Source organism: Strongyloides ratti (genome assembly GCF_001040885.1).
Source record: "Strongyloides ratti genome assembly S_ratti_ED321, chromosome : 2".
Taxonomy (NCBI): domain Eukaryota; kingdom Metazoa; phylum Nematoda; class Chromadorea; order Rhabditida; family Strongyloididae; genus Strongyloides; species Strongyloides ratti.
In genome coordinates this window covers 4,792,480-4,806,739 of record NC_037308.1, presented here as the reverse complement: position 1 = coordinate 4,806,739, position 14,260 = coordinate 4,792,480, and the positions used below count along the sequence as shown (strand labels likewise).

General features: G+C 23.7%; 3 protein-coding genes across 3 annotated transcripts; 2 read left to right on the top strand and 1 right to left on the bottom strand.

The window, feature by feature from the left end:
* Window positions 1–1,285: 1,285 nt before the first annotated feature.
* Window positions 1,286–1,990, top strand: SRAE_2000153300 (Proteasome subunit beta type-4; the record flags this gene model as incomplete). Its single annotated transcript, XM_024652497.1, has 1 exon — window positions 1,286–1,990. The coding sequence occupies one exon, from the start codon at window positions 1,286–1,288 to the stop codon at window positions 1,988–1,990; it is 705 nt and encodes a 234-aa protein (XP_024506067.1).
* Window positions 1,991–3,266: 1,276 nt separating this feature from the next.
* On the bottom strand, window positions 3,267–4,704 carry SRAE_2000153200 (Myotubularin-like phosphatase domain and Pleckstrin homology-like domain-containing protein; the record flags this gene model as incomplete). The annotated part of the gene is made up of 3 exons (XM_024652495.1): window positions 3,267–3,309; window positions 3,342–3,746; window positions 3,803–4,704. 3 exons carry the CDS (start codon window positions 4,702–4,704, stop codon window positions 3,267–3,269), a joined length of 1,350 nt encoding a protein of 449 aa, XP_024506066.1.
* A 2,348-nt stretch (window positions 4,705–7,052) lies between these two features.
* Window positions 7,053–13,451, top strand: SRAE_2000153100 (Serine/threonine-protein phosphatase 4 regulatory subunit 1; the record flags this gene model as incomplete). The annotated part of the gene is made up of 4 exons (XM_024652494.1): window positions 7,053–7,104; window positions 7,169–7,488; window positions 7,546–7,734; window positions 11,034–13,451. 4 exons carry the CDS (start codon window positions 7,053–7,055, stop codon window positions 13,449–13,451), a joined length of 2,979 nt encoding a protein of 992 aa, XP_024506065.1.
* Between the last annotated feature and the right edge of the window lie 809 nt (window positions 13,452–14,260).

The window sequence follows — 14,260 nt, the reverse complement described above, 5'->3', positions numbered from 1 at the left end:
AATTTTTAAATGTAATATTTATATTCATAATTATTTTATAAATTTAGGATGGCGCTAAAAAATTTTAAAAGATATATTTCATAACCAAAATTTATTGATGAAATTTCATTGCATAGAAATGTTAATGTTCTTCAAGATAAATCTGCAAATAAATATTATTTTTATATGAAGACAAAACAAAAGAAATGGAAATTTATTCAAGGAAAAATATTTTTAAAAATTTCTTGATGTGCTCTTAAAGAGTCATTACATGGTGCTGTATTTTATTGTTCAAGTGGGATATTTACAAAATTTTCAGCATCCCATTTGCAACATAAAACTAATTGTTGTAAAAAAATTGATGATGTCATTATTATGATAGATAGTAATAGGATGGAACAAAATTGAAAAAATTTAGGAAGAAATATAAAATTTACAAGTGATGAAAGTAGAAGTAATTCAAAAAAAAATCAACCTATTGCTAAAATTTATAAATATGAAAATACTTTGCGATTTGCTACATTTTGAAAAAAATAACCATTCAATTAGAAGTCAGCGTTTGTTGAAAAAATTAAAGCTTGGAAGCAATTTAGAAGAATATATACAATTTAACTAAAAAATCCAGATATCCCAAATAATGATACCTGTTTTAAAATAGTATTTAATTCAATTGTTCAATGTGTTAAAAAGAAGACAGATATAGTAGTGCTTTTTAAAACAAAAACTTTACACATAGATGAAAAAGAACGTATTTCACAAGTATCAATTTAATAGTTATGAAGCTATTCCAAAAGATGAACTTCGTAACAAAAATTTTGAAGAATTTTAAATTACTATTTCATATAGTTTGATTTTAACATTAAAAATATTTTTCATTTTTTAAATTTGTCAAAATTATTATTGCAAAAAAACTTAACTATTTTCACAGGCTATATGTGTCTGGAACATAATATTAATGTTAATCAATTTTTTAAAAGAAATTTACACTTGAAAGTTATAATAAATGATGTTATGAAGTTATATAAAAAAATATTTTACAAATTTTATTAATATATAGAAGACAACAAAAGAAAATTAATAATACTCGGGTTTTTTAATTAATCAAAAAAAGTTTCCTGTACGGAAAAATGGTAACGAGATTCAAAAAGAATAAAATAACTAAAAATCATCGTTTTATTCTTATCAATTATTGAAGAGTTAAAAAAAGTTCCATTTTAAATTTTATTTTTCTATATATTGTATTTTGTTTGTTATACTACCTTTCATTATAAATAATATTTTTAAATTATTTTTTTTAGTGATAATTATGGATGAGTACAAAAGAACAACAACTCCAACATGTACTGGTACTTCTGTATTTGCTACAGTCTACGATGGAGGTGTAGCTATTTGTAGTGACCGTAAAGTTTCAATGTACAAAATGTCCCGTTTTAGAGGTGTTACCCGTCAATATCAATTAAATAAATATTGTGTTGTTGCATTTTCGGGAGACTTTGCTGATTTTCAATGGCTTCAAAATATCCTTCAACAAGAGGAAATGAGATTAAGATTGACTAATCCAAAATTTTACATGACACCAAAAGCAGTACATTCTTACCTTTCCGATCTTCTTTATTATCGTAGATCACAATTAAATCCTATTTGGACGCAATTACTTGTTGGAGGTATGCAACCAATTGACAATGACTTTTCAACTATGGAACCATATATTGGTGTAATCACTCCAAAGGGTGTCTCTTACACAGCAAAATCTGTTGCTACAGGAATGGGAGCTATGCTTCTTAATCAATTAATGGAAACTGATGTTCGTGCTAAAGACTACAAACTTAGTGAGGATGAGGCAAAAAAACTTCTTACAAAATTAATTGAATTGTCAATTTATCATGATTGTGAGGCCGACAATTGTTTTGATATTTCAACTATTGATACAACTAATGGAGTAAAACGTAGTAATCCTATGAAAATTCTTGGTAACTGGGATTTGGCTACTTACAACAACGACTATCAATAAAAAGATTCATTATTATTTCCGGTCAAATGTATTTTAGACTTTTGATTAATATTTATTAACATGACTTCTTAAATAATTTTTTTATTTGTCAATTAAATAATTTGAAGTAAATATTTGTGTGTAATTTATTAATAGTATTATTATATAATGATTTGTTTATATGCTTAAATCTATAGAAATTGAAAGTTGCTTAACTGGGTAGAATTCAACAGGACCGCCCACTTGTCCTTCAAATTCGTAAGTACATTGATATATTGCCAAAGGCTTTTGTAATGCTAATATAGCTAAAAACCTGTTTTAATCACTTTAGGCAGTTATAAATTTTACTAGAAAATTATATAATACTTATACTTTTTTTTTCTCATTTTATTAAATGTAGTTTCAATGTTTAAAAATTAATAATTTAGATTAATTAGTAAAAGTGTAAAAAAATATATCTAATATTATTTTTCATAGTAATAAAATTAATAACATATTTTGATGTAATGTAGTTGTAGAGAAAAAAAAAAAGAATTAGCTATCTCTTTTCTAATTTGTTTCTTTTTTAATTTACATTTTCCTGTTCGTATATAGCAACCAGTTGGATGTTAGTTGTAATAACGACTACATTTGTATGTGTCTTTTTCGTTAACCTAAACCTTATAAGAATTTAAGGGGTGTTGACGAATGGCGTTACTTTCTATATAAATTTGTGATCTTCTTTTACTGAATCACTTCAAGCTTAACGACATAATTTAAAGCAAATAAATTATTTGAAATTTAATATTTTATACTTATATATATATATATATCATTGGTAAAGATATGAAATTTTCTCTTAGGTTGGAGCATGCGCCATATTTTTGATAGATTATAATAATATTGCACACGTCCCGGCCTGAGAGATTTTTTATACTATCTTTATACAATAATTTAATCTACATAAAAAAAACAACTTTTTTTTTTTTTAATAATTAGTAATATATAATAAATAAATAAAATATTTTAACATATAGTATTAAACTTTTTAATAACCATTTCTCTTGTTTTTTCTGCGTTATTTCCTATATCAACATAAATGAATTTATGATTTTTTTTAAAATGTTCATAATTGTAGCGAAGGTAATATTTTGTCCATAATTTTGGATGCTTTACATAATAAGATGGTTTAATAATATGATTTTTTTCTTTTTTTGTATTATACAAAGGATTTTGAAATTTAGTTATATTATCAAGAATATAACTCCATAATGAATTTGTGTTTTTTTTAATACTATATACAATTCTTTCTTTTTCATTATTTGTAATAAAATTTCCAAACTTGTTTGCGTAAGATTGATCTACAATTGTTATAAGAAACAATTCGTTAAACTCAAAATAGTCTGGTACAAAATTATAAACTTGCCATATACAATCAATCCATTGAAGAAAAATAGGTGAAAAATCATATTCTTTATTTTTTTGATTACCATTTCTTGTATTAAATGGATATCCAAAAGAAATCCATTCTTTTTCAATTAAAGTTAAAAAACCTCTAATTGTTCTATAGTATGGATCTAACATTACCATCGCTAATGATATAACTTGTGTTGTTCTATCAACTCCATCATCACAATGTAATAAAACACTATTTTGTCTTTCACTAACTTCAATAATAACTCTTGTTGTAGCATTTAAAATTAATTGTATGTTAAACAACCACCTTGTTTCAGCTAAAATTTTAAGCCAATTTTTTTGATCACAGATAGGAAAACATGCATTTATTACTTTCCGAAAACTAAAATAAAATATATAAAAAATTTTTTTTTATATAAATCAAAACCTGTTTTTTACCTTTCTCTAACTAAATGAATGTTACTTAAATTTAAAAATTCTAATGGACAATTATTATAAGCAGCTTCATAACATCTACCTTGAAGTTGACTAGCTTCAGCATTTAATAAAGTTCGAAGATCTAAAATTGGTAATTTATGTGAATTTTCATTTGCTGATATGACAAAATCTAAATATTTTTCATCAATTCCTTTTTGATTTTTGTCTAATGTACATGGTTGAGAGCTCCTTAGTATTGCAGACTTTTTATTTTTATCATACCATGATAAAACAGGTAATCTACCATTAACACGACCTTCAGAAACACTTTTTATATAGTCAATGCCTTTGTTTGCAGCATCTCTTGGTATACAAAGAATATCTGGATAAGAACTACAAATAGAATAATTTCTATTAACATCAGATAACATCCATAGTTGATTTGGAATACCAAGACGTTCATACTCTTTGATAGGATCATATAAATTCCAACCATTATTGTTAAATTTATTTCTATAGTTAAAAGCAAAATGTGACAATTCATATATATTAAGTAGTAATGATTTTGAAATAGTGTTTAAGAAATTTTTTTTAACTAATCGTGAAACATCATCAAAATAAAATTGTATAACTCTAACATCTTTACATAAAATTGATACATATGATGATTCAGTTTTTAAATTTTCTTCATTTAATGGATTTTTTATTTCTTCTATTTTCCAAATACAACCTAATGGTATCTCAAATAAAAATTTATTATCATATTCAAATTGAATTCTATAATTTGTTACTATAACATATCCATAAATTTTTTGTTTTGGTATTAATACTCCAATATTATTTTCCTCAAAAACAACTGTCTCTCCTTCATATAACCAATCTGTACTTACATTATAACCACTTCGAATATGTGAAGAAGCCATGTTAGATAAATTAATCTATAAAATATTTTTATATATAAATAAAATACTTCTTTTAAAACATATTAAAATGTTTTTAAATGGATAATTAAGTGAACATTCATAAATGTTAAGAGTATACATAAAATGCATTAATATATCATTGTAAAAAAAACTTTTGCCTTCAATTATAAATTAAAATTTTCCTCCATTAAAAACTTTCCAAACATTCGTTTTAAAAGTATAAATTATACCAATAATTTCTCAAGCAACTGTCAGGTCACTAAGTGTAGTTTTTTTTTTTTTTTGTTAAAGTAAACACTGAAATATAAAGATAATTGATAATCAGTATTTTAATATCTCAGTTTGATACTTGTTTTAGTTACAGTGTTTTTTTTTTATGTAATTTGATATGACACTTAAAAAAAATATTTGGTAGAATGTGAATATTTTTTTCTACATTTTATAATATTCGTGTTTGTGTTTTATTTTAAATTTTTTTTTTTATTTTTAAAAATTAATGGTTTAAAATGTATTTATTTTGATACAATTTATGTTTATTATTGGACATAAACATTTTATATAAATCATTTTTATATAATTAAATGTATTTCATAAAATTTAAGATCATTAATGAATTGCCTCAAATTTTATTATTTGTAAATAAAAATTAATAACACAAATATTTCCACTATCAAAATGTTTAATTACATTAATTAAAATATTCATTTTATGAAAATAAAATGATAGCTATTTATTTGATTAATCTCTTATGTATTTTTTTTAGTGACAATGATATCATTTTTTGTTGAAAGATATATATATATATATACATCTATTTCTGACAAACTTTATAGAAACAAAACTTTAGTTATATCAATAAGATGAGATATTATACTTAACAATCAAAAAAATTTACATAGTCTCTTATTGATATAGATCAAATAACAAATCATTTGTCGTGATAATAATAATAAAACTTTTAAAAAATACATAAATATTACAATAAAAAATGTTATTTTATAAATTTATATTTTTGTAAAATCAAAAATTTTACAAGCTATATTTTGAAAATTTATTTATCAAATAAAAAAATAACTTTCCTATAAATAATAAAGCAGATTTTAATACATAATCTCATGATACTCTTTGAATATACTCATAATAGATAAGAAAGTTATAAAACTAAAGAAATGAATAACTGCCGCTTCTATTTGATGAAAGGTCGAAAAGTTAAATAAATGAAATGTTTATTAAAATAAATTATTAAAACCTTGAGTATCATTTCATATATCTATTATATTTTAAAAGTTTGTTTCTTTTCAATTCTCTTTTTCAATTATCAAATACTTTTAATATTGATATAAGTAAAAGAAATATAAAATAAAATAACTTTTTATTACACAAAAATGCAATATTAGCATTAAATTTTAAGATCACTTCTGTAAATATTTACTAAAAATAAACATTTGTTTGGTTTTTTTAAAAAAGTTATTTTAATATATATCATTGTAACCAAAATAATAATATTATACTTTTTTTTATTTTAAAAATATATATATCAAGGATTTTCTTAGATAATTTATAGAAAAAAAGAAGTGTAACATAGTAATTGTATTGATAAAAAAAAAAACTTGCCATATAATTTCTTTAAAATGTTTATTTCAAAATTATATTGTAAAAAAAAATTGACAATCGTATAATATACCTGTAATTTTGTATATAATAAACGTAAATTTTTCTCTAATTCCTTGTTATACATAGACGTTTTGACATCCACAATTGACAAATTGTCTAATTGATATTCATGAAAAACAACAAAAACTAATATCACCTGTATTTATTCACATGATATTTTTTTTTAATTTGAATATTTATATAATTTGTCTATAACATATTATTATAAAAGTGACATCATATCATTATAATAATTAAATTTATCCCATAGTACAAATTTCTCTCTAATCACTTTATCAAATAATATAATGACACACTATAAATGGTGTTTTTTAAAATTATAATCTATGGACTACTAATATTAATTTAAATTTTACCTAAAAATAAATAAATTTGAATTAAATTTGAATTTAAATAAAATAAAAGATAAAATAACAAGAAGAAAAATCTTATCAAAGGAAAGCATACTCCAAACTAAAAAAAGAGTTGATCAACTTCCCTGTAAAATATTCCATTAACATTCCACTAAAACATTGGAGGAAAGTCACCTTTTACATATACCAGGATTCGGTTGGAGTATAGATAATACAAAAAAAGATTTACTAAAAAAAAAAGTATCATCACAAAGGAGATAAACAAAAAATCTCTCTGAAATTTGGTCAAAATACATTAAAAATTTAATTATATAGTTTTTAATGATGAACAGAGATAATGATATTTGTTATGCCATCCTTGATGAAGATTCATGTAAGTTCATTTTAAAATTTTTTTTTTAATTATGGTAATTTTAACTTTTTTTTTATCATTTTAGATGATATTACCGGTGATAGTATTAGATGCGTGGAAGATTGGTTTGATGCAATGGAGAATGACTTAATTTCGGAGAAAGCAAGTGTTATGCAATCTGTTCTAAGAGTTCTAAGATTACTAGATGTATCTGAATCAAAGGCTGACGTTGAAAGAGTGATTATGAAGATGAGAGAAAAATCTAGTGAACATGATGATGTAGCAAAAAGTTGTATGATGTGTCTGAAAGCACTATATGGCACATATTTACATGTAGATTTTCTTTTAAATTTACTTGATTCTATTCTCCTTCCTGAAGTTGTTAGCTTCTTTTTTAATTCTGAAGTAAGTTTACCTTAATTTTTATTAATTTATTATATTTAAATCTATTTTTTTTTTCAGTTACGTGAATCATCTGCAATTGTATTGTTAGAATTAATTGAAAATCGATTTCTATCAACGGAAGCAATAGAATCGACGGTTGTTCCTGGGATGTTTTCATTTCTCAAACATTTTATTTTCTCAAAGAATAAAGGAGGACATCTCCCACCGGAAGCTGGATCAACAAAAGCTATTTATAATGCTTCGCATGTAAGTTTGTCTCTTAAAATTACTTGTTACGTCTATGAAGATTTACTTTTTTCGTCAACCAGTTGTTTGCTAGGCATATATATATATATATTCATCTATATATATATATATCGAAATAAAGTTTAATGCAAGTATATAATTATGTCGTTAAGTCTAATGAGATTGCACTTTGTAAGGTTTTATGGCCTTGTTTTATTCTCTAATACAATTATTAACGACGCGAAATTTTCTATTAGAAGATGGATTATATCTATTTATTTTTGATTTCATCTTTTTTTTGCCACCATATGCCTTTTTCTATGGTTTTTAAAATACTTTAGTTTAACGTGGTTATAACAGGCATTTTAAAAAGTGCAAACATGATTTACTTTATTTATATATATTTGTTGCTGGTGAGTCAAATTCATTTTTATTAGTCATGGTAAAAAGAGAAGAAGATAGATCGTTTTCTTTGGCGTCATACTTCTTAATACTGATTCAACTACGTAGTCATTGGATGAAATGTTTTAATTTTATGTATTTTAATGTTTACCAAAGTTTCCGATTACATAATACCAGGAAATCTCATTTGGGAAATATTATTGAATTATTTCTTTTTAATAGTTTTATTTTAAGGAACCAATCCCAATATCATTTTCTGGTCATTTTAAAATAATTTCTTATGATAACGTTAAAAGTATATATTGCTTATTGTGAGATTGATGGCATAATCATTTTTATTTCATTCTTTTTTCGTTGAAAGCAAGTTATATAATAATCAGTTTTCCTATACTTATTTGATAAGCTTTTTTTTCTCTTTGACAACAGTGCTCTGGGGAACGCCTATTCTTTTATTGGAAACTGTTTTGTCCTTGGATACTAAACCGCCCTTTTATTTACTATATTTTGTCCGTGTATTTTGGTGAATTTTTTAATAGGTATCTCTCGCTTTTACTTGCTATCTTCTTCATATTCATTTTCTTAGTCTATTTATTATTATAAATGTATCTTTATTGTGTTGAAATTTACTTTTTAACAACTTTCATAATTCAAGAGAGAGTGAGAGTTTATAGGAGTGTAAGAATAAGAGACCGTAGAAGATCTATCTCTACTAACAATTATTGCTAAACTTTATAATTGCGCATTTTTCATTTGGGCGACAAAAACTACTCGACTTTTTTTCACCGCTACATTAGTTTCATATACATATATCTTGTACACCAAGCAATTTAAATATTGTTGCGATGGTATGCATACAGAGAAATAGCAGGAAGTTTTAATGTGTGGTGTTATGCGTCAGGGTCGAGTATAGAAAAACGATTTCAAGCATTGCTAAGCCCCCACCTCGACATTTCTATTATATGTCGTTGTTGTGCTAGTGATGTATTATTTTTTTCAGCAACAAACATTTTTAGAGACACGGGCGTCTTCGTCTAATGCTTTCTTTATTTATTTCAGTCACAATGAAACTATATGGATGTTTCATTCTATGGATTTAATAGGTTTGTTATTTTATGTTATGAGATTTTAGTGTTCTTATAAATTTATTGTAAATTATCTTCTCTAACATTTTCTTGTCTTTTTTTTTTTTTAATTCCATTAACTCCAAATTTATCATAGATTTCAAAATTTAAAATATTTTTTATCAAGTTACATTTTAATAATATTTATATATTTTAAAAATATATTTATTATATAAAATATATTAAAATCTAAAGTTTATCAAAATTTTCATAGGATATGTTAAATACATAAGCTTTTATCAGTGAAAGTTTTCAATTTGAATATGAGTAAGCGAGGGTGAAAGACATGGGTAGTGAGACGATGAGTTTGAATTCCGTATCACTATTCTGTTTTTCTCCTTCTTTTGCGCTAAAGTTCATATTGAAACCTTAAATTTTAAAAAAAAGTTATACATAAACAATACATTACATGTTTGTCGTTTCTAATAGTTGTTTTTTTTTTCTTTCATCAGTTATAAATTTAATGTTTGTTAGTATTTTTGCTTATCTAATTTTAAAAATAATTTAATATATATTTAAAGAAACAAAAGGATATTTTTTTTAATAATAAACAGTATATTAATTTGAAGGTTTTTACTTTTTTTTCAGTTTTTATAGAAATTTCATAGTAATCTTTCATTTTATTAATTTATTTTTTACTATCATTTAGGTGTTTTTTTATTCCTTGACCTTTGTTTAGTGTTCGGTTATTGCTTCAATAATTCTAAAAATTCTACAAATAAACGAGTTGAATGAGAAATGAAACAAAATTGTACGCATGCTTACACTTTTATTTTAACCCCTCGTCCTTCAACTTCATTCCACACAGATATAGAAAGTGAGGAGATTAAAAAAATTGTAGATATTTGCAAACATACACTCTAAGTATTCTGCCAGCTGTCGTTTTTGATAGTGTTTGGCTGTTGTTGAGTAGTCCGGGAACGATCAAACATCATTTTTGTTGAATAGAGAATGTAATTGATAAGATAATATGTTCCTCGTTTTTGAAATATAATTACCATTATGTCAATGGCTATAAGGCCACTTGTAAACTTTGAATTTTCGTTTTCAAATATTATAGATGGTTAAAATTTTTTTTTGAAGGTTACTTTATGCCAATAAATAAACCTTCGTGTTTTACATTTCTTTTTTTTTTTTTAATTTGTTGACTTGAATAATCATGAATATACATAAAAAAAATATAGATATATACATACAAAAGTGTGCATAATACAATATATACATATATATTTTGAGAATTATAAATCATTGGGCATTTGACATTTGAGAATGTACTTTCAACTATGAATCATATTTTATTTGTAGAATACCTTTATGATTTTATTAATGGCATCATTTTTATTCAATAAAGTATTATTGGTTAAAATTAATGGATGAAGGACATTCAAAACTAAACCGACAGATGCTAATAATGGTGTAATAATCTTTGATCATTTTTTTACATCAATAAAAATCAATAATGTATTAGAACAATTACATTTTCCATTAAAAGACTATATAATATATATTTTATTAGAAGTTTTCACATATGAGCAAATATAGTTTGGAACAACAAATGTTAATATAATGTGTAAATAACCTGCAGCTTTCTTTTTCTTTTTTTTTTATTATCAATCTACTGTACCTTGTTTGAAAGGGCTAAAGATTTTTGTTTGGCTAAAGATTATTATAATGGATAGAAGAATTACATTTTTCACTGACGTGACAAGTTTAAAAATTATTATTTTAATAAAAAAGACAAAATAAAAATGGAAATAAATAAAATAAATTTTTTTCACTTTATTAATATTTTTATAGATTATAACGAAGGTAATTGAGCAAATTGATAGATTCTCTGATAAATGGGTTGCTGAAGAGTTTTTACCTCAATTTTCTACAATGCTTGGCCAAAGAGATCCATCAATAAGAAAAATTTGTTTGCAAAGTACAAAAACACTTAGTAATTTATTTGGTATTACATTTACAGAACAATGTCTTTGTCCTTATTTATTGTCTGCTGCTGATGATTGTGATTGGAGTATACGTAAAACTGCATGTGAAATTTTTCCTGATATAACGAAGAATGTAACAAAAAATTTTAAAAAAAAACATTTAGTTGAGATGTTTATAAATTTGACAAAAGATGGAAATGAATGTGTAGCACAGATTGCCTTTCAACAAATGAGTGCCTTTATTGATGCCTTTATAGATAATGGTGAGACAGATGTCAATTCAAAATATACCTTAACAACAGTCTTTCCACCTAGAAATGATTTTCTTTTGAAAACGGGTTTACAAGTAAGATTTTATATTCCAAATTGCCATTCAATTATTAATGACATATCAAAATATCCTATATTTGGAGCGTTTTCCGGTGAAAAAGTTAATAGTAGTGATACCTCATCATTAGAAAAAACATTTACGTTATTAGATGAGGATGAAAGATCGTACCAATTATGTCTTTTATATGATAATGTTAATACTTGTTCTTTAGATAATATTAAAAAAAAAACTGGAAATGGTGAAATTGAACTAATTAAAATGATGAAAAATTTAAAATTAAAAGAAGGACTTATTACTGAAAATAATATTAATGAAAAAAATGATGAAATAATTATAAGAAGTTTACTTGAAGAATTAATTGAAGTTGTTGTAAAAGATGAATTTAATTATAAATTTCAAATGAAGGATGATTCTGATACTGAGAATAACTTTGGAGTTTATGATATGGAAGAAAATACTAAAGAATTGTATTCAAAAAGTGTAGAAGAATATGATGCTTTTGTTGAGTCATTTGATGTAGCTACAAAATATCGCCAAAATAGATCAAGTGGTTATTTTAATGTTTATGGAGTATCTGATGCCATAAGTTTAGAAGATAGTGAATCAATGTTTAATAACTTAAGTGATAAAGAGACATCCATTGATGATGAATATTCATCATTTTATTTAGAATCATTAAGTAATACAATAGAAAGAGCAGTTGAAGTTGCTAAATACTTAAATAAAGATGAAATTAATTATATAAAAACTTTACCAGAATTACCTATACCAAAATGTATATTAAAATTGTATCTAGGTGTTGAAATTATTGGAAAATATGCCAAAGGTGCATGGATAATAAGATGTGCAGAAACAATAGTTAAAATATTAAAAATTATTGGTCGTGAAAATTGGCCTCTTCTTAAAGGTGTTTATTTCTTTTTACTATATGATGTTGGTGAAAGAGTTAGTAGAATATTGGCTGAAAATATTGGTGAATTAGCTGAAATATTATGCCCACAATTAGAAGATGATGTAATTAGAGTATATGATAACTTAAGAACCTGTGACTATGAAACTCAAAGTATTCTCATATCAAATATTTCACAATTAGTTAAAATGTTAAGTTGTAAAGGACAAAATAAAGTTTGTCGAGAGCTTCATCATTTTGGAATTAGGAATGTTGATTCATCACATAGATATAAATGGAGAAATAGAGATGTTTATATGCAAGAATGTTGTAATATGGTCGATTATGTTTCACTTGAAACTGTTAATGATTATTTTGTGCCTTCTGCAATGTCATTGGCTACTGATCAAATAGCTCAAGTTAGACATTCTGCAACTAATTTATTATCAAGAATTTTTATAAAATTCATTATTTCAGAATTAATGATTGCTGAGCAAAATAATGAATCTTGTACTGATTCATCAGATATGCCATTAACAGATGGTTTATTAACTGATTTAAGAGTTGGTTTTCGTAAATCAATAGACTGGAAGAAGCGTCAGGTTTACATGAAATTTTGTGAATTTGTTCTTAATGATTCCTCAGTTCCAAGTGAATTTATTCACTCAACATTATGGAAAGACATATCAATATTAGCCAAAGATCATGTTATTAACGTTAGAATAATTTTATCACGAATTATCAAAAATTCTTCCTCATTTGTTTGGTCAATGAATAATGATTTGATTAAAGATGTTGAAAGAACTGTTAATAGTAGACATTTATTTGAATATGATCCACAATTAAAAAGTGAAATGAGAACAATTAATAACAATCTTTTAATTGATGAATGGGATTTTTTAAAAGAACGTCGGGAACGTATAATTGATCAACAAAATAAATTTTATGAACATATGGCATTATTAAAATGTGGTTTTCCTGATCCATATGGAATTAAATTAGATAATACAGGTTTTTCTGCTGATAATTCTGATATGGAAATATCTGATGAAAGTAACGCGTGAAAATGTGTTATTAGTTTAGATACTAATTAACAATCTTATCATTAAATTCTAGTTTATCGTATAAAATAAATATTATCATATATTTTTTGATATGAATTTTTATTTTATCAAATCATTAAATATATTATATAGTATATTTTTTAGTCACTTATCAATTAAATACATATTATTCTGACCACATTTTTTTTTTTATTAATATTCTAAATTATTTCTTTCTTTTTCACATCACAACTATCGTCATAAATTATGTTTTTTTTTCCAATGAACTTTAAAATTTATCTAAAGATATAATTTCTTATCACTAAGTCAATAATTTTCAAAAATAAATTATTTACATACAAATTACATTATCCTTTAAAAAAATAAATATTTATAAAGTTTTATTTTTTTACAAATATTAAAAAAGGTTGCAAATGTCTATTAAATTACATTTAATAAAATATAAATATTTTTATTAGTAACAAAAATAATTAAATCATATTTTTATCTATGTATAAGTAATCAATGATTGGTGTTATTTAAATCTAAATTTTAATAAAAATTTAAAAGATTAGTAGACTAAAAATATATTTTATCATACTAATAGCATTTTGTCACTTTTATATGCATAAAAAAATTGTTACAAAATATTTAGTGGAATTAAAAAATGGTTAATCAAATAGTAAACATGTTGATAAAGTAAAGTTTTAATTTAACAATAACAAGAAAAAGTAATAATTTGGAAATGAATAGATGGAAAATATTTGTTTTTTATATATATATAAACTATATTTTTATTATAAAATAGAAAATAAAAAAGTTTATAGTTA